Genomic DNA, 20,008 nt, shown 5'->3' on the forward strand with positions numbered 1-20,008 from the left:
GATGCTGACAGAAGAGGAGAAGGCCTGAGCAATAGCAGTTTCAGGCCTTGCAGTGCTGCAATGACATTAAAAGATCTTCTGAACAACAATCTGAAACGTGTGAAGAGGCGCCAGATTCTCCTGGTTGGTGAAAATAAAAAAAACAATGCTGAAAAGGGGGAATATCCAACAGCTAGAGAGAGGCATAACAGCAGACAAGCAAATGAACTGCAGAGACCATTCATTTTTTGTTTACAGCTGTTGTAGCACAGCTCTTGAAACACAAACTTTTCTATATTCACAGCCCTTACAGTATATTCCCACGTCAAAGTCCTTTATCAGTCCCTCATACTATCCAAGCAGCATGTTTGTACATTTTGGCAAATTTGTTCTCATGTGTTGGAGGAATAGCTGTTAAACCACCTCACTGCTCTTAAGTCTCTCCTTCAAATTCTCACTTATTCTCATTCCACCCCCCAAAACTACTAAAAAGCCCAACACTGGGGCTGACTTCAGATTGATACCAGAGCTTGCAATCTAGGTAGTTAATGCAGGAGAAATAAATACATCTAGATCATGATTTTTCATCAGACCTGTTTTAAACATTGAGATTACAAGATGGGAGCAACTGTACCAAAAAGCATTCATTTCTCTCCATGAACTATAGCGGTCTGTAATGCAGTACTATAAACATCAACACTTCAGACACTGAAATCAGGCGAAAAAATTCCACCCTGCCCTAAGGAGAACCCATCTCTTAGCCAGCATCATTTCCCTATGCCATCCTTCCCAGCCTCTTGCATCCATCTCTTTACTGTCTCCCTCTGTCCCCGTGCCCTGGGATGGATTTTTTGGACCTTGCATGGGATTTTTGGAATGCAAATTTCTGAATGAAACCTTAAGTGACTGTCTGGTTTAAAAACTGCTCAAATGAGCCTCATTGTCTAAACCAAGTGCAGTGCAAAAAGTTAAATATGAATTGTGAGAAGGCCAGAGCATTCTCGTTAGCTACTATGACCAATTTGTCAAATGTGGCAGGGAACTGTCACCAGCTAAACAAAACCAGCAGCTGGGACTGGAAGGGCAGCTTGTACAAGGGAATCGCTACACGTCCCAAATGCAGGGGACTGCTGGGAGGTCCGAGATGAACCCTAACTTATTTGGCTACAGCAGCATTGTGCAAGCTAGGAATGGGGGGGAGGACACATGCAGGGACAGATCACATCGAGGGAGAAGTGCCCTGACAGGGTACCTGGACGCTGGCTTCACACAAAGGAGCTGTCCCTCCTTGCAAGTAAAAGGAGGAGTTTCCTGGCCCACTGTCCTGCTGGGATGCTGGGCTGTCCTAGCAAGTCCTAGCAAGTTTTAGAGGAGAGGGGTCCAAACTGCCTGCAACTGAGTGGGTTTTGCAGCTACTTGTAGGATGATACAATAACAAGAGATATTTAGGACAGATAACCTACGAAGAATATACCACTCTGAGCAACAACTGATCTTATTAGCGATCTTAAGGTAATCAAAGAGGACACGTATGCCAGCTAGACACTGTATTTACAGAAAACGCTTATGAAGGGGATGTGGGAATGATCCTGCTGGATTTGTTCAGTCCTACTGATTATTGCAAAGATACAGAGTAAGGCCAGGAAATCTGAGGTCTCGTATGGATTAGCAGCCTGGGAAGCAGTTTCCCCTACCTCTTGTCCCAAGAGGGCTAGGCAGTACCTTCAGGTAGTTTTACAAGGTGGGTAAGAGAGTGATACTATGGTAGTTTTCTGGGCAAGTATTTAGCAACTCTGCACTTTCCAAAATGAAAAATTAGTCTTGTCTGGTTGATGTAACCCTACAAGCCCACCTGAAGGATCTGCCCCAAGACTGTGGTCCACCCACAAAGCCACCAATACTGGTGCAAAGTGCAAAGCAGCTGTCTCTGCCTTTTACTCTGATGGTGCTTTCCACTGCTGCAGCTGACAGAGAGGAAGCCAGTGGATGACAAAAGCATTTAGCTGGTCATGCTTTTGTTAACAAGATCTTTTCAGAGCTCTGTTCTCAAGTTCAGCTCTGTATGCAGAAGGCATCTGGCTCCCAAGCGAACAGCTGCTATATAAATCTTCCTGCTCCTAGTCCCCCTTCCATTAAGCAGTACTCAATGAAGATGTCATACTCCATACGGCACTTTCTTGTGCTATCACGAGCTGGCAGTAATTCACCCAGGAAGACCTAATTCTCCCTCCACCCTGTCCCTGCTCCTGTCCCACCAGCCGATGTTGATCCAGTTGGTTATAACACTCAGCAGGGCCTGTGGCTCACTGAAGGCAGGTAAGCGAGTTGGGAGCCCTTCTTGCTGGAAAGATGGGACAACACCAGCTCTGTGTTGACCACTGAAATGAGGAAGCACTAGAAGAGCCAGGCCTGAGGAAGAGTTTAAGCCAAACAACACTGTTGCACTGTTAATTCTGCATGACTTCAGAGTAGTTGGAAGGAAACAAAGAGCAACCACTGCACTGTCCACAGCTGATCCCAATGTTATTTATTCACTGCACATTCTGTGAAGCTCCCCAGGTTTGTAAGTATATCCCTCCCAACTGAGCCACCTGACCCAGCCTGCTTTCTAGAAGGAGTGTGGCCCCATGGACCGTCCCTGCTGCCAATGCCTGTCACATACAGATCTCTTTGACTTGGCAGTGCTAGGTTAAAGGCTGGACCAGATGATCTTAGGGGTCTTTTCCAATCTAAAAATTCTATAAACCCCTTAAAAATGAATGGCAGGTGAAACAAATAACATCATTCAGAAAACAGGAGTGTAAATACGCCAATGTACTGGCATAAACATGATGACAGGGACCTGTCTCAGCACTCATCCACCCTTGACTTCCACAAGGGACAGATCAAAGGACAAACTTACCAGCACAACCCTTCTGTTATCACTATGGTTATATCCAACTTTTGAGCAACTACTACTGTTCTTCTGCGAAGGTAACCACTGCTCTCTTGGACTAACGCTTTGGAAATGACTCTGTAAACTTGCAAGAGATGTACATGTTGGGAGCACCTAATACCACAGCTGACCTGCTGAGACCACAGCTTCCTGTGCTGCTCAGTGTTGTCCCTCTGCTTCCCTGTACTCCTTTCTCTGTCTGTATCCACCTGTGTTCTGCCTTGAAGTTGCATTACAGAAAAATTTATGTGTTACAGGCCAACTTTCTTCAACCTACATATTGGATAACAGGTAGGTGATATTAGATTATAATTAAACACCTTTATGAACGACAGCACATTCAATAAATAAGAAAAGGAACAGCTTTAGAATCCAACTGTTTTTTTATGTAAAAAAAAAATCAAGAATATTATTTTGGTTTAGGTATCACTCTAAAATTCAGGTTATCTATATTGCTCTAATATATGGGTCTGTAGCTACTATCAACAACAGTCTCAAAGAGGGCATTGCTGCAGTACCATGAGCTTGTATTTGTTTCCTAGCAGTTGCCATCACAGGCGCGCCAATGTAATTATCTAATTTAATTCGTACATATTGTGGGTAGAATATGGCATTTGTCAGTCATTTAACCACCCCTAATTCTCTAGGTCATTAATCTCAAGCTTCAGCTAAGCAGCCAGAGAAGAATAAAAAACCTAACAGAAGTTCACATTAGTGCAGTTTGTAAATAGAAAGGCAGCCTTCTCCAGATGTTCATGCTGGCTGATTTGTTCTTGTTGCAGTCAACAGGCGCCAAGTCCAAGATAAAGGGGAGGGATCTAAACTGAAGCAACAGGTGAAATGATGAGAAAGTCGAGCATCCTCATTAAGCACCTCAGCTTGCAGAGAAGTCAAAGGGAACTTCCATTTCTCTGGCTAATGCTCCAAGAAGGTGGTAAAAAAAAATTCTACTTACATCCGTAAAAGTCTTATACATGCAACAGCCACACTGCTGCATTTCTACACACTGCGAGTGTTCTTGCAAATTATCTGCTATTTGCATGAGAGAAACCTGATGACCTCTTTTGAGATGCATCCTGGAAGGACAATTGGTGCAGAAAGACAGGCCTCCTGGGAAATAGGAGGGGCTGTGCAGCCCCCAAGCCTGGGGGCAAAAGCTCCCCCCAGGTCCAGGTGAGAACCACAGATCACACAGTGAATTAACAGCAATAAAAGCTCAAATGCAGCAGAGGAAAGGAGCTCCTCCCAGATACCCAGAGGTGCCACTGCTGTTGACTGAATTATTTCTCTACAAAGTACCATTCTCAAGTGATATGGTCAAACAGGTAAAGCTTCCTGTTTACTGGAAAAAAGCCTAGTTATATGCAGCTCACTTCTCAATGAGAACTAACCTGCCACCTTTCAACATGCTCCCTGAAGCAAAAAATTATATATATATATATATAAATCCAACCAATATCACATCTAAAAGAAAAAAAAGAAAACAAGGCACAACAAACTCAAACATATCTTGTACTTTGCCATGGGACCAGCTTAAAAGGTATCCTGATTCAAAACACTGCTTAGAAACGTGCATTAGACACATGGGATAAGCCAAACAAAGCCAGCTTCTTGTGTCTTGATCTTTCCACCAAAATATCTGTGGCAGAAAAAGAACAAAAGTAGTCACTTATAACTAATAGCCAGCTGCAAAAGTGAACAGAAGGACTAACTGACCTGACTCGCGATTGGATTTGGCTCTTAATGCCCCTGCTGAAGCTGCCAGCACTGGGTTATGGGAGAAGTGCATAAGGGTCATTGCAGGCTGAAGCACTGCACAGCCCCAAGAAGCAGCAGAATATTTTGTAGTAACTGCTCAGGAATTATCTAACGTTATAAGGTTGACTGAAATGTGTTCATGCAGACATAAAGGATTACAAAATGCCTGCCAGCTGCATTACATTGGCTGTCAAAGTGCAGGAAAAGACACAGGAGAGCTCAAAAGGCAATAAATAACATTCAAATTTTAGCGTCTAACAGAATGAAAAACATCCTGATGTATGTTCCAAGCTCTCATTCACAAGCACAAATGTCATTCTAGCCAGGCAGGAGAAGATACTACAGACATTTATTTTTATCTGCAGAGGGGCTGAAATTGCCGTGCCAGCTGGCAGGATTGTTTACTACCCTGCACAGCAAATGAGATGCACAAAACCCGGAAACCTTTGTTCAGTAAGTTGCAGGCGAGCTTAGCCATGTGAGGGACAAAAGACCCGATTTGGAGAGGTGATGTCAGCCGCGAATTTTAGGCCTTGATATAAAATACGAGGAGATTTCTCTGTAGAGCAACCGGAGCTCGTAAAATGACAGGAAGCCCCTGTGTTTGTGGCTTGTGTTAGCACGGTGAGCAGAGCAAACAGGGGTGTGCTGCGGGAAGGCTTTCCTTGCATCCCCCCGCCAGCCAGACCAAAAGGTTGCTGCTGCAGATCTCCGCCACCTTGGGTGCAAGACCCCAAAAGCTGGCTGGTTTTAACCAAGAGGCCCTGAGCGCTGTTCCTCCTGCTAAAGCGCCGCGTCTCCTGCTCAGCACCACCGGCTCACTCATCCACTTGTCCGAGGCGAAGTGCGGTGAGGCGCTGGCGCATCCACGCTGCGGAGCCCTCCCCGCCGCCGCCCCAGGCCGTAACCCACCGCCACCACCGAGCCCGGCGCCGCTCACCCGGATGGCACTTACGGTTCGCAAGAATAAACCATTCCTCAGCTCGCAAAGCCCAAGCCGCGAGGGGACCGACCGCCTGGGCAACCACGGCACGCGTAGGATGAGGAAACCCCTCCTCCACAGATGCCCTATTTATTCGCCGCTTTAGCATCCCGCGTTGAGAGGGGGAGGCTCGCCCGTCCTCCTCCCCGACCCCCCGAAGCTGGGGGAGCCACCACGGTGGCTCTTCCCCTGTTTTAACCCCCCTGCGTTTTTGTGTTGGCATTTTACCTGGCAAATGGCCGCATCCCTCCTCAGAACAAAACCACGAGAGCTATATTCTGACACGAGAGAATTAGCACGCCAAGAAACGCACGCAGAGCGGCTGCCTGCGGCTGGCGACAAAAAGGTTGCAGGCTGGAGGCTTCGGCACTGAGAAAGGTGGATTCGGTGCTCATTTCGTCTCTGCTTGTTGGAAAGCAGGATTTGAGCCTCAGACCCGGATGATTTGCAGCAGAGTAAAATTGAAGCGAGCCCAAAAAATCAAGAAAATGTACATCCACACACAGGCACCACGCACACAGATGTATCCTTACTTCCACTGTGCTCTTCTTTCTCGCCTTTAGCATTATATCCCAGGTATTTAGTACGAATTAAATCTCCCACACACTGTCCTGTCCTCTCTTTAACCTTCCAGTGCAGGCAGAAGGCCTTCAGCGCAAGGAGCCTGTTATGCTGAGGACAAAACAACCCCTGATCTTCATTTATGATATCATTCATTTGTGGAAAAACACACTGTCGTAATTTCTGAGTGTTATGACTGCCAGAGATCATGGGGCGGGAGAATAAGGCAGAAGTCAGAGAACCTTGGATTAAAAGTCACTCCCTACCCAGCAAATACCAACAGGAAAAAAAAAAACAAACTGTGATAATCCCACCAAAAATGCAAGGAATGGGTTTCAAATCAAAGGCTTCTCAGTGTTCAGGTCTTCTGCAGACCTGTATTAGCTTGCCAATCGCTCGCATTCGATACAGGGCAGAATAAAAAGTGCCTGGGAAGACACCTCACACCTTGAGAGGCATTCAGACGTTTACACAGTTAAATCATATCCAGGCTCCAGTCACTGTGACAGTTTAACCTGATTCTGGCCCAGGTTTGAACACATTCAGGGCGGTAGAACTGAGACACAGACCCAGGACGTTGCCCTCCTGCCTGACAGGCGAACACAGGGAAGGGCGGCAGCACGCAGAAGACCCGGACTTTCCCAGCATGGCCAGCTCCCCCCCCGGCTCCCAGCACACCTCAGCATGCATTGCGTAACCAAAATAAGCCCAGCCATCCTGCCTGATACGATAATGAGTCCTGTCACAGCTCTTGTGCCAAACAGAAGCATAATCCCTAAAGGACAGGGAGCCCGGAGAGCACGGAAAGGAAGCAGGCACCTTGAGAGTGAGATTTCAACTGCGCTGATTTTTTTTTTTCCACCAAAATTATTATAAAGAATGAGATTTTACAGTGGTACTGCCACAAACCAGTATCATTCTCCTGTATTGTTTACCCGGAGGCCCGACTGCAGCACACTTTGCTTCGCTTGCTGTGCAAAACCCATCTGCAGCAATTTCGAAGACCTTTGAGCTCGGAGTGCACCCACACCGAAAGGCTGCACGACTGCAGCTGCAACGGGGTAGGACAGCACGCCAGCACGTGGTGCCTGACGGCCTGCCCTGCCAAAGGGCAAGCAACGTGGCAGAAAATAAACACAGAGAACAACTGAGAGGAGGCAGGAACTCGCTCGCCCCCTGTACCTACAAAGCCGGGGCCCACTGCCACTGGAGCAGCCATCGGGGCGGCCCAGCAGCGGTGAGGAAGAAGGGATAAAGGGAAAGCACAGAGCAGCAGCTCACTGGAGCTCCCCAACAAATCCTCTGTGGCATCTCGCACAGTACAAGGTTTGTCACTGGAGAGCTTCAATTCATTCCTGTTTTACTGCCAGCTGAGCTGTTGCAGACTGTTTGGGACTTTCAGCTGGTCTACTCAACAAAACTGTAAAACAACTTGTATCTCCTTGTTCAGTGTGGGAAAGAAGGGGCTGACTCTGGTCATTGCAATTTAAGGTTCTTGGAGCTGACAAGGAGGGCTGTCAGCTTGCAAACACAGGGAAAAGACCTAATTGCCAAGGATTCATATTTAAAATGATAAGGAGGCACTTAGCCCTGCTAGCTTCCCTGCATTTTCATGTTTGCAATAAAAGTCAGTCATTTTAACCTATTCCTGACACATACACAAAAAAAGTGCCTTTCTCCATGAACCAGAGCCACCGCGTAAGAAAACACACCACAGTGAGCCCATAGCCAGAGCAGCTTAGAAATGGCACCCCTCTTCCACAGCTTCACAGAAAGACGAAGAGCTGCAGGATGCTGGGAGGTACCGAAAGGCATATTTGATACTGTACAGACCAGTCTACAGACCCAAAACTGCCTGAGGCAGCCATGGATGAAGATGGTGGTGGCTTTCATGAAGGCTCAAGCACCACCCCAGACCATGCAGACACCCTCCTGTGACTCGTGGGTGCTCGTCCAGTCTGTCAGCAGGCACGGTGCACGGCAAACCTTTCCCCGCTGGGCTGGGAAGCAAAGCACGAAGTTCATATTGCTGGCAAACGGGCTAGGGAAGGATAACGAGGGACAGGACTGTGTCTGTACACAAAACAGCCTGGGAGCACTGCTCCAGAGCACGCTGGGGATGTAAATCCCACTCCATGGGTTTTTGGCTGTCTGCCACCCGCATGCAGCCCATGCACTCTCTCTCTCCTGCTGTTGCAGGCCTTCACTTGGGTGGATGTGCAAGCACGCGGTGGTTTCTCTCACAGGGAGCTGCTACGAGACCAGGGACCAAAGAAGAAAAGCAAAAGTTTTGATGCCCATTTTCAGTCAACACAAGGCCTTCTTTCTGCCTCTCAGTATGTTTATATTCCCCCTTTATCAACAGAGACTTTGACACGAGAACCTGCACTGATAAGAGGATCTTCGGAGCTGAACAGAAATTCATTTGCTCTCCTTCCCAGGCGTACCACCGTCTTAGTGGTTATTTTGTCCCAGTAAAATTAACTTTTTGAGGCCTTTCCAAGTTTGCACCAAGCCACCCCCTGGCTGCAATGTATGCAGCAAAGCTTTTGTGAGCACACAAGCTGAGCACACGCATACAATGAGCGCATTAAGTCCTACAAGTGCTGCCATATGGCAAATCTGAGCTTGTCACCATGAACTAAGAGAATCACTTCAAGGACTAAATGAAGAGCTCACCTAATTTGCCCATCTGTCCCAGGACATTTATTAGTTTAAAAAGGTGAAATAAGCTATCAGGTGGAATGTTCTGTACTGATAGATTAGCTTGAGACTTCTTTGCTTTCATTTGGTATCCCACAGACACACACACCTTGTAATAAAGGAAAGATAAACATTACCCAAGCTGCTGGGTCAGCCACGGAGATATCTGAAACCACAGAACTGAAACTGCCTGCAAATCCTAGTTGGACTTCCTTGTGGATATGGGCTGTTCTACACTCGCTAACCACAGTGCCATATAGTGCTTATCTACCAGAAAGATTCAGTGTCCATGATGGAGGGTCAACTTTCAACACAAAGCTATTCAATATACACCTTCTCCTCTTACTCAGTGCACGGCTCTGTACTTTACTTACTGCCCATGCCTTGGCCTGCCATGAAGACAGTATGAGATTTGGTCCTTGCCCCTGTGATGGCCAGGGAAGCAATGCAGCAGGCTGTTGCATGCCCACAAGGATAAATAAAGGCAGCAGCTGCTTATGTTTTTAATATAAAGTGCTGAAGTCATCATAATTGTCCAAAAAAAAAAAAAAAAAGAAAAACCAAGCAGTCACAGATTCAGCACCCAAAACCCCAGAAAATTTTCAATTCAGTTTGCTTTCAGCAGCTACTGACCTGAAAAGACTAAAGCAAAACCACCTCCTGATTTCACTTCAGCTCTTTCAGGAGCAAGACAAGATTGCCTCCCTGACACAGCAGAAATTAACAATATGCCTCCGGGCAGCATTCTCCTGTCTCAACAACAAGACCTTCAAGGCCCTCCAGTATTCCTGTCCTGGAACATTTGCTTCATCCCTTTTATCTTCCCCAAGAAATGAAGCAGTGCCCAAGACAAAAGGCTTTGTCCAGGTGTGCTGCCATGGGTGGTAGCTGTGCTGTGTTGCAGTTTCTCCTCCACTGTGCAGCCATGGGTGTACAACCCCCGTACCATGCCCTACAGCCTCCAATCTCCCCAAAGCCAACCCATCCCACGCAGTGAATGAAACTGGTGATGGCTGATATCTGAGATAGTGCAAGGACACATGGATTGTGATGTCTTCATGCAACAGGGCCCAACAGAACTTTTGCCACCACACTGTTTTCATCTGCTCTTTTAATACAGCTTCATTTTTATTTTTTTAAGGGATTTTGCAAAAGAAAACTTAAAAGAAAGGAGACAGACTACCAGCATGGGGCATCACAACCCTTGCTCACAGGTCATCTCACTTACAGCCCAAGGCTCCCTGCTCTGCTCCCTCACAGAGAGGCCCAGCTTGTGTGACATCCGTGATCAGTAGAAGCACTGCTTCCTCCCCAGCACCTGAGCTTAAGAGAGGCTACCCAAAAACACAGGAGGGGCCTCCTCTTTGGCTCCCCAGAGCATACCACAATGTTAAAAACAGGGCAAAATAAACTCAACCTGGTGCGAGCCTGGTGGGTACTTATAACCAAGACCAGCCTAGCTGCCAGCCCTGCTGCACACAGCAAGGCGAGGGAGGAGATGCACTACACATCCATGCTGCAAAACAAAGCCATACAATGAACCACCTCCATTACACGTTAAGTCCAAGAGGACCAGCAAAGCCCACTAGGCAGCCTGATAAACTTGGACCTGCTGCTTAAAACCACATTTTGCCAGTTCATTACCCTGGTCCTGAATGCAAAGTTGATAGATATCACAAGTAGAAGCTGGTATGCTCCAGACCTTTAGGGATAAGAACACGGGAACTGTCATAAAGCAACACACCAAGTCCCCAGTGGCTGCAATATCCTGGCATATTCCACATTGGGAGCTACACTCATGTTCTATGCTACACTAATGTAACTCTAAGCACCACCGTACACTTGTCTGAATGTAAAGCTCATCATAGTGTAAAGCCCATAAAGACATCCCAGGTAGAAAGACAAGTGCTCTGTTGGCAGAGACTACCTGAATGCCAGATCTCTCTCTATACATCCCATCAGTTCTTTAGCATGTTTTCCTAAACATTACTAGAAATGTGCCAGGTTTATCTCAGTTTTAAAATACTATGTAATTTAATCTGCATTTAAAAACTGCTACAATTCATAACTTACAGTAAAACTAATACTGCAAGACATAAATGATCATAAATGTGTTTTAGAAGTGGCATGTTACCGTAAAATGAGAACAGAAAAAGTGCTGTTATAAAAGAAAAATGTTCTTTCTTACACCATACCAAATACAAATATACCTTGAGATATATACCTTGAAAGACTTTATCTGCAGACTAAGTGTTAGATCTTAAGAAGGCAGCTTCTGCTTAATCATTCATGGCTCATGTGTCACCATTAATTCAGATCCCATTCCCAATTAAGCACTAGAACTATGTTTTCACAGCACAACCACCCGCTTTGTCAGACCCAAACATTAACCAAGCCAGAGACCTTCTGCAGGGAAGTCTTTTTAGCAAAGAGACTGACTTTTATCTCACGTAAAATAGTGAAAATCATTTTCTTACCGTGCTCCAATGACATCAAAGAGATGCTGCCAGCGATCATTGATTTTGTTGAGTTTATCATCTATTTCAGCAACTCGGGTCTTGTTGCTAGCTTTGATTAGCTGGTCACCCATTTGTTTCAAGTGAAGCTTATTTTCACTGAACAGGTTTATTTCTTCCATGCAATCCTGATAAATACATACAAACATTGCTCAATTTATGGGCAAAGCAAAACAAAGCTATCTGTTTCTTTCCCAGCATCTATGATGTGAGGGCAGGTTTGGCTTGTGATGGCTGAGGTTTCTGTATTAAAAACTTCTTTCACTTAAAAACAACAACAAAAAGGGAAAAAAAAAAAACTCAGTGGAAAAGCATTCTTAAAATGAAGTCACTATGAAAAAATAAGCAGCTTAAAGACTTGTAAGTGCCGGGACTAAGTACTCCTAAAAATAGCAGTGTAACCTTCTATATTTGCCTCTGCTTTCCCGATTTAATGTTTCAATCAACCTACCACAAAAGAACCCAAAATCAAGTCTAGGATGGCTTTATTTTGCTAGTATTCTTATCCAAAGGAGATCTGGGATTAGATATTGAGACCTTTAAGCCATGGTAAGAACAGTGCAGGAAAAAAAAAAAAAGAAAAAGATCCATTTAAAATCAAACTAATTCAAAAGTATTACAAACCACTAACTGATTTTTTTAGCTTTTATTTTTGGTTATGGTAACTTCTCATTTGGCTGGCATAAGACCTCTGACTCCCATCATTCAGTCTTTTCTTTGCCCTCTGTCCACCAATTTCATAAACGCTGGCATGGGAGAAAGGGCTGATGCTCCCCGGACATCACCGATCCGTAGACAGGGAAGCTGTAGGCAGTGCTGTAGATGTGTGTGTACCCAACATCCACAACAACCCAGTCCCTCACCACCTCTCTCACACATCACACTCACGCCTAAATGTAGTTAGGTGGCATTTCTGTTTTGCATTTTGTTCCAAGCCTGAACATCACAAAGATACGAGCTTAGAATAGAGCAGCTCATCTTCTCACAAAAGCCTGTACTTGCTGGTTTTGTATCATCCGTCACTTTTGGGAGGCAAAGAAGAGATGAGGAACAGCTGTTCTATAACCAGCTATCAGGCTACAATTGAAGCAAAGCAGTGTTGCTACTCACCTTCTGCAATTTGTCTATCATGTCTTCAATGCTAACATCTGCAGTCTGTAGCACTTTACTTTCCATTTGTACCAGCCAGGAACATAGCTCCTTATTCTTTTCATTGAACACAATCCAGGCATTGAGTCTGTCCTCGATCTCCTGTTTACGCAGAGACACCTATGGATAAGCACACACATTAACTGCTGGCAACATCTCTCTCAGGAAGGAAACCAGTGATTATAAACCCTCTAATTTCTAGCCTGCATTTGATCATGTTCCATTCTGCAGGAGCACTTATTAAATATCTCTAGCTTTTTTTTCAAAGCCAGCAAGCAGATTGTTATTACATGTTATTTTGGATGGCGGGGCCAAAAGGTGACTAGCAAACACCAGATTCTCTCCCTCAGAAGAATTAAACTGAGTGACAGCTTTATAAATAATGATTATATAACAATTTAAGTATTGCTCAGTGAAAACCTCAAAATGTCAAACAAAGAAGTAATATATATAATTACCTCGCACTATTTAATATGGCCCCAAATATAACACAAAAGAAGTTACACCCAGGTAAGCTCTTTTTTCTGTAAGAGAAACTTTGTAACTATTGACTGCAAAGTTTTTTTTTCTTAATCTCTATAAATACCTGTTTTCTTTCCATTTGTTCATCAGGTCTTGAAATAAACCAGCATCAAAAAGATCTAACTTTTCTCTTGAAAACTGTGGATTTTTTCCTCAAAGTTACATTTGCCACAATGGATAAACAAATTGTCTAGACAGGGAAATTAAGGCCTGATGCTACCTGAACCAGCAAAGTTAGTATTACTGCTCTACCATCTCAGAAAGGAGTAGGGTCAGTCTTCTACTAGCTAACAGCACTTATTTCTTGCCTAGGGGTTTGAAATATATATTTATATTCATTTATCCACTTTGGTGGATTCCTGTAATAAGACATACGGGAGAAAGAAAGTAAAAAGTGGTAAAAGTTCTATCAAAACAAACAGGAAACCTCTTGTCCTCACCAATACACTTTGTGTAAGTAGGACTGAACATAACAATTCGCTCATATTGGTTACAAATAGATACTACAAATACCATCCTACAGCAAGAAACATTTAGTGTGTATCCCCCTTCAGATTTAATGTGCACCTTATACAATATATGACTCCTGAAAATGCTGTTACTGATTCTCTTAGTCTAATCTCTAGCACTATTTTGTACCTCAGAGTGAAGTTTAAGTGTTTAGTGCAGAAGCACTAAAGACCAGCTCCAACTAACACTGGGATCGAAATGCGAGGCACCAAGTCATCTCCCATCATATTGCTCTTGTCCTTTCAATTCCGACTTTTATTTTTAAGGAGGGATGGGGAAGTGAATCAGATTACTAAGTCTTTCATGCTGAACTCAGTAAAGAGATGAGGGCACTGTCTTGGGGGGGGGGGGGGGGCAGGGAAACAGTCTCCAAAGTTCATATTTGGAAAAAGTCTCCTGGAGACCCCAGGTACCTAAGAAAGTCCCCCTAAGCCCTAGGAGTGCCTCTGCTTCTGGGGTGTCCACTTGTATCCTCAGCCTCAGAGGTATGAAGGGAAATCTCATCTTTCCTCCATGAGTTGCAGCATCCCCTGTGTGTGGAGGTTAGTTAACTTCATTAATAGAAGAGACTATGCATGTCAGCACAACCATCGCTAAAGCCTGAAATGACCCCAACTCTGTTTTTGCTTGCTAAGCCTGAGGCAATGCAGGATCTTCAAAGCAGAAAACACCTTTTGGTTGGTGAAACAATACAGATTGGGGGTAAAACAGGAATAAATCAAAAAATCCCAGACAAGCTTCTAGGAGCGTGAGCCCTTCAAGCCATGCCTTGCTTTGAGCACTTTCTCCTGAGACCAGCTGCGCCGGTACCAGCTCCAGTTTTGCATTCACGATGCGACGCAGGAGCTCTCTGGGCATTCCCAAGGGAGGCTAAAAGTATATCAGGGATCCGTCCCATATGCTAGCAGTTCGCTAGGACAGGATACTCACCCATATGAACAGTTAAGTCTTTGACCTACATGTACCTTGCAAGGGCAGCTATGTAAACACTAATCCCTTGAGTGCATCTGCTCATTAACCGTGTTTGTGTCCCAGCCCAGGCATCTGGCTGCCCTGCTCCCATGGCCGTGACAGCTGCAGTCCCGTCTAGCAGCACTTAAAGGCTTTCACATCTTTCCATTTATACTGCAGATTGTTTTCACACAATACATCTTGACTCCTTTAATTTGATAGCCAAAACAAAGCAGTTGTGCTAGCAGCAGGACCCATAAAGTCTGCTCTCTTACACTCATGACCAGTGCTGAGCATCGATGCAGGCTCTCCAGAGGCTCCTTAGAGCTGTGCAAACATTTCAGCATGTCTCTCTGCTGCAGCACTGAATAGATTTCCTCCCACTATAGATTTCTATGTATCTAAAACTTGAGTAATATTTATGTCACCCCTTTCTTCCCTCCAAGATAGACTGGCCAAAACATTGTTCCCTCAGGAAATCCAAGCAGAAATTTTGAATCTGAACTGAAATTACTACATCCAGAAGGATAGGCTGTCGTTGGGTACAGCTGAGGTAGCTCAGTTTTCAGGGCTGTTCACCAAACAGCAGGCATTTGCAGTTCAAAAAAAGAAAAAAAAAAGAAAAAGAAAAAAAAAGTTATCTCATTTATAAGCTTAACTACAGATTTCCATTAGGAAAATGGCTCAGGCATTACAATTTAAAACTAACAGCCTATACTTCTTGGGAGGGGGCGAGTGTCTGGCATTATTTTCAGAGCTCAGAAACAATACCAGAGAAAACGCTGGTTGTAGATTAACTGTCTAGTTTAAAGCAAAGAGTCTAAATTCTTCTTTCTCATTACAAGGCCAAAAAGAAACCCAAATAACTATTTCATCACACCAAAGTTTGTGAAATAAGTGTAGTTGTTCATTCCTTACTGTGGCTGTATTCCCACCAGCCTTGCTTTACCTTTGCCTGAGTAAGGGCTGGACATGAAATGCTGGGTCTAACTTGCTTCAATACTTCTTTGTAAACTGTGAAATAAAGCTATGGAGTTGTGAGTAACGAGAGGCAAGAATTTGGCTTGCTGACATGTAGAGCCATCCAGAGCAACTTAAGACCCTGAAGTATTTTGCTTCCAATCCTGTTAACAGGGCAAAGTAAACACACATTCAAAGTGCCTAATAACCTAATGAATCAAGTTCATGTGACTTTGCTGGTAAATTCTCCCCAGCAATTTTACATGGATCACTAAATTAAGTGTAATAAAAACAAGCCACAAAGAATGCAAATGTTTCACAGTCTTTTACTGCAACAGAAAAGACAAGCCAGTTCTTAACGTGTTTAATCCCAAGAAGTAAGCATTTAAACACATTTAAGTTTCCTTTATCAACTCTTCTGGCATTCTTTCACATCAGATTGCAGAGACCTCCCCTTCCTTTCCCTGTCTCACCCCCTCAGGCAATTCCTGTGTTTATCTCTGTCTCCCTCCCCCCAGCCCCTGTCCCTTTGGCAGCCCAGAACAAAGCCACCTATTCCAGTAAACAGCTGCATTTGGGCTCCATGCATTTCAGGCACTTACTAGTTACAAAGACTTTGCAAAAAAAAAATTTAAAAAATCACAGCACTGTGACTAGGAAACAAAGGGTAAAATTCAGCCCTGGTCAGCTGTGCCAGGAGAAGCCCCATCCCCACCCAATACTGCAAAAGTGAGCCAACCCCAAAAGAGATCCCATTTGCTAGCCTACTCCCCGTTTACATCCAGGCCCTCTGAATACCTTGCTATAAAAGCCCAGAGTACCCAGAAAACTTACTCGTAAGCAGAGTTCTTCCCACTGTCTGTGCAAGTGTTCAACTTGTTCCTTGAGCACCATCATGTCCTCGGTGAGGATGCAGTGCGCCAGCTCCACCTTCATGGCCCGCAGCTCCTTCATGTTGTGGGCCCAGTCCGCCAGCGACTGCTCCAGCTCCTGCATGGAAACACACCCAGAACAAGCCTTGGCACTAAGCTCCTCTGGTTTCCAAACCTGCTCGCTAATCCCCTGCCTGGCCTGTGGGGGAGGAGAGGAGGGGAATGTGCAATGCTTGTGCAGCACTCTCCGCCTGGACTGGACGGGGTCCCCATGTGTTTGGCTCCGGGCCTGACTCAGAGCCCACTGGAGCCCAGGGCAGAGCTGCTGCTGCTGAATTGCTGCAGCAGCAGCCTCTGCTGTGCTCGGAAGTGCCCAAGTGCTGCTTGACCCCAGCAGCTCCCCATGTTTCAGGACAGTGTTTGGGGTTTCACATCCAAGAAGAAATGTGACCACTTTTTTTTTTTTTTTTTTTTTTTGTCCATGCTGCTTCTACCTGCATTTGTTCTGGTTTCAGGTTATTTATTTAAATGCTAAGAAAATAAATTTGGTCCCCTTTGCTAATGAATGACTTCACAGCCACTTCATCAGATTTCTCCGAAATCCGGAGCTTTAATTGCTCATTTACAAAAACACACTTTCTCTCTTCTGCTTCCTTCCCCCAGCTCCCCTTTCCCTTTATAGCAGGGTTATGCACTTTCCCAGTCAGTGCGAAAACTGTCTCCTGAAAGAGACACCACTGCATACAGCTGGGAAACGGCATATTCCATGAGGCATTAGGTACCTTTTTGCAAGGTAGTCGCTGTCACTGGCTCCTCTAACATGAAGAGCTCTCACATAGAATCCAATTTATCTCATTGTAAAGGAAAAAAGTGTGAGTGTTTGCATCAGGAGAACTGTGCTGGGTCTAAGCCGTGTGAGTATTTTCACAGGTCTTTTGATCCAGTCTCTTATCTAAATCCTAAAAACAATTTCTGATCTGCTTCAATATTGGGGGAAATAAAAAATTGAGACTGAAACATTTACATGAGTTCACAAGAAATTACTGCTTACAGATGTGCATACATGCATTTATTTATCTTGAGAAGTGTTGAATCCCTGCATTAATGAAGCCAATGCCAGAATTTGATGGGATTTTGCTAGCCTCACATAAGGTCTAGCCCTGAAAGAAAAACAAGTTCATTCCATAAAACATGGAAATGCAGAGAGGGGAAAGGTGCTTTCTCCCTCATACCATTTTGGTCCTGTATTTTATTCTATTGTGATATCTAAGAGGAGCAGCTGCACTGGTACTGTCTCACCCTGATGCCTCTGTGGCCGAATTTCTCTTGCTGGAGTAGGAGGCAGGAGCTGTCCGCTGTCATTTCACAAATAGTTCAGGACTACAACAAGACTGCTGCTGTGGGAAATGCAGCCTGCACTCACAATGAAGATTTCAGACAGCTGATAATGAGTACAAAGCCTTGGCTCATTAATAAGCTTATTTGTTCCCACTACATAGGTCAACAATTCACTTCATAAAAGAATGATGAAAGACTGACCAGTCCAGACATAATGTCTCCTATCCCTTGGAAATGCTTTCCTTGCCATTTAATTTTCACGGTGTACTATGCACTGCAAGGGCTTTTGCCACTCCCTTACTCTAATTTTCTTTCTCTTTAATTATTCTTGGATCCCACAGGTGTGCATGGTGCTTTGCAGACTTACAAGGTCTCTTGCCTGAGGAGCTCCCTGTCCAAAATGAATTGGAAAACAAAAAGGAATATTCAGCCATTAGGATGGCAGCTGACTTGAGCTGGGACCAGGGAGTTTTAACATCTTGTTTGAGGAACAGCTTATTTTATAAATTCAGATGGTGGAAATGTAGCAGAAGGAGGAAAAAGTACTAAAACAACAATATTTTTTTCACAGCAATGATCTTCCTCATACACGCAGATTGATCAGATGGACTTTGCAGATTGGCAGCAATCAGGATGGTGTAAAGGAGAGAAATTCAGTGGCACTGAAAGAGCAGCTAAGATGGAAAATTTACTTTACAGGGATCAGGTGCTGTGCAAAGACTACATCTATATAAATCCAATATGCCTGTTCAATACCTTCATGTGTTCCTTAGCTTTGTAGAGTTCTTCATTTTCAACTGGAAGTGGATCTTTTATTTCATCCTTCAGCTCTCGCAGCCTGCTTTCTAATTCCTTCGTTTGCTTTTCACAGCAGTTCCAACTCTGCTCAAGGAGACCCAAAAAGTTACAAAAGGTTAAGATACTTTATCATGACATACTGTATTATATGGATAGGTGAATAGCATCTTCAACACACTGAAGTAAATAATGGTTATTTGGATTTTCTTTTTGATACATATCATGATCCACAAGAATTCTGTGCATGGATTTACAAAAAAACACCTTGCACCCTCTGTTATATTTATGGTTTGCCTTACAGAGTATTTTGTTATGTCCAACATGAAAGAGATTTTTAGCATAAATTTGAGGCTGGGGATCCTATCAATTGATGGTATTCAATTTTAAGACATACTTATATGCTGTCTAGCCATAGAAAGAAATGTATTGCTCTAAGGAAATAAATATCATCTATCCTTTTGTTTAGAGGAGGAGCAATGTGTCATGCTAACTCCATCTAGGGCTAAATATCAGGTCAGGCTTCATACCTCAAAGCAAGAGGTCTGTTCGGTTCAGGCCATGGGGAGCACGAAAGCAATCAAAGTGGAAACTTCTATCACAGAAACAAATAGATGTCAACCTTATTTGCTTTTGGAGAGTGGGAACCATACTTTTAGCTTCCCACAAGCCCTGATGGCACATGACAGGTGCTTGCCTCAGAAACCCTCTGCAGTGAGCAGCAGCTCAGTGCTTGCTGTGCTGCTACAGAGCTCAGCCCTGGGGATGGTGGGACAGGGAAGCTCTTGAGAGAAACATGGGTGCTGCTCCTCCCTGGGGAGGGCATTGTCTACCTGCAGGACGCTGCTGAGCTTCATTTTCATCTTCTCCAGCTGGACCTGGGTGTCCCCCCAGTCCTGCTGTAACTGGCTGAGCTCCTCCTGTATAACAGCGCTGGTCTCAGGATCGGAGTCAATGCGCAACTTCTCCCCAACATCAATGACTGAGGAGTACATGCCTTGCCACCTCTGAAGAATCACTGCCTTACTCTTTAAAAGGAAGAAAAAAAAGTTTACAAGCCGTTCTTAGCAAGCTTTAGAAACCCTTCTGGCATTTCACCTGAGAATACGTGAAGACTCAAAGACTCGCAAAAAATTACAAGGCAATACTTTGTTCACATTTATAAAAGAGTAAATACAGATCTTCTCCTATCTGCTTTTCTAATTTCAGAAAAATCAGAATCTGATCTACAAAATTCTACAACATTTTTTTACAGACTGAATCTATACAGTGAAACTACAGCAGTTAATAAAAGATGAAATTGTAGTTGTATGAGTTATTAAGAATAAAAAATTAAGTTCTATTAGCATTATATTAGCACCTCTAGCATCAATAACTAAAACAATTTTTTGAGAAACAACAGCCTTGTTAGTCATGATGTACTCCAAGTAAGGCATCAATTTTAATTTACCTACAACACAAATTAATCTATAACAGG

General features: G+C 44.2%; 1 protein-coding gene across 1 annotated transcript in view; it reads right to left on the reverse strand.

The window, feature by feature from the left end:
* The window catches only part of SYNE2 (spectrin repeat containing nuclear envelope protein 2), a 183,651-nt gene that overhangs the window by 19,335 nt on the left and 144,308 nt on the right, over positions 1-20,008 (reverse strand). Inside the window, exons 97-101 of the mRNA XM_035551299.1 lie at positions 19,365-19,559; positions 18,493-18,618; positions 16,361-16,516; positions 12,545-12,703; positions 11,396-11,562 (exon numbers count right to left, since the gene is read on the reverse strand). Of these exons, the coding sequence (XP_035407192.1) occupies positions 11,396-11,562; positions 12,545-12,703; positions 16,361-16,516; positions 18,493-18,618; positions 19,365-19,559 (803 nt within the window). The remainder of the gene's footprint in view (positions 1-11,395; positions 11,563-12,544; positions 12,704-16,360; positions 16,517-18,492; positions 18,619-19,364; positions 19,560-20,008) is intronic.

This window comes from Cygnus atratus, chromosome 5 (genome assembly GCF_013377495.2).
Source record: "Cygnus atratus isolate AKBS03 ecotype Queensland, Australia chromosome 5, CAtr_DNAZoo_HiC_assembly, whole genome shotgun sequence".
NCBI lineage: Eukaryota > Metazoa > Chordata > Aves > Anseriformes > Anatidae > Cygnus > Cygnus atratus.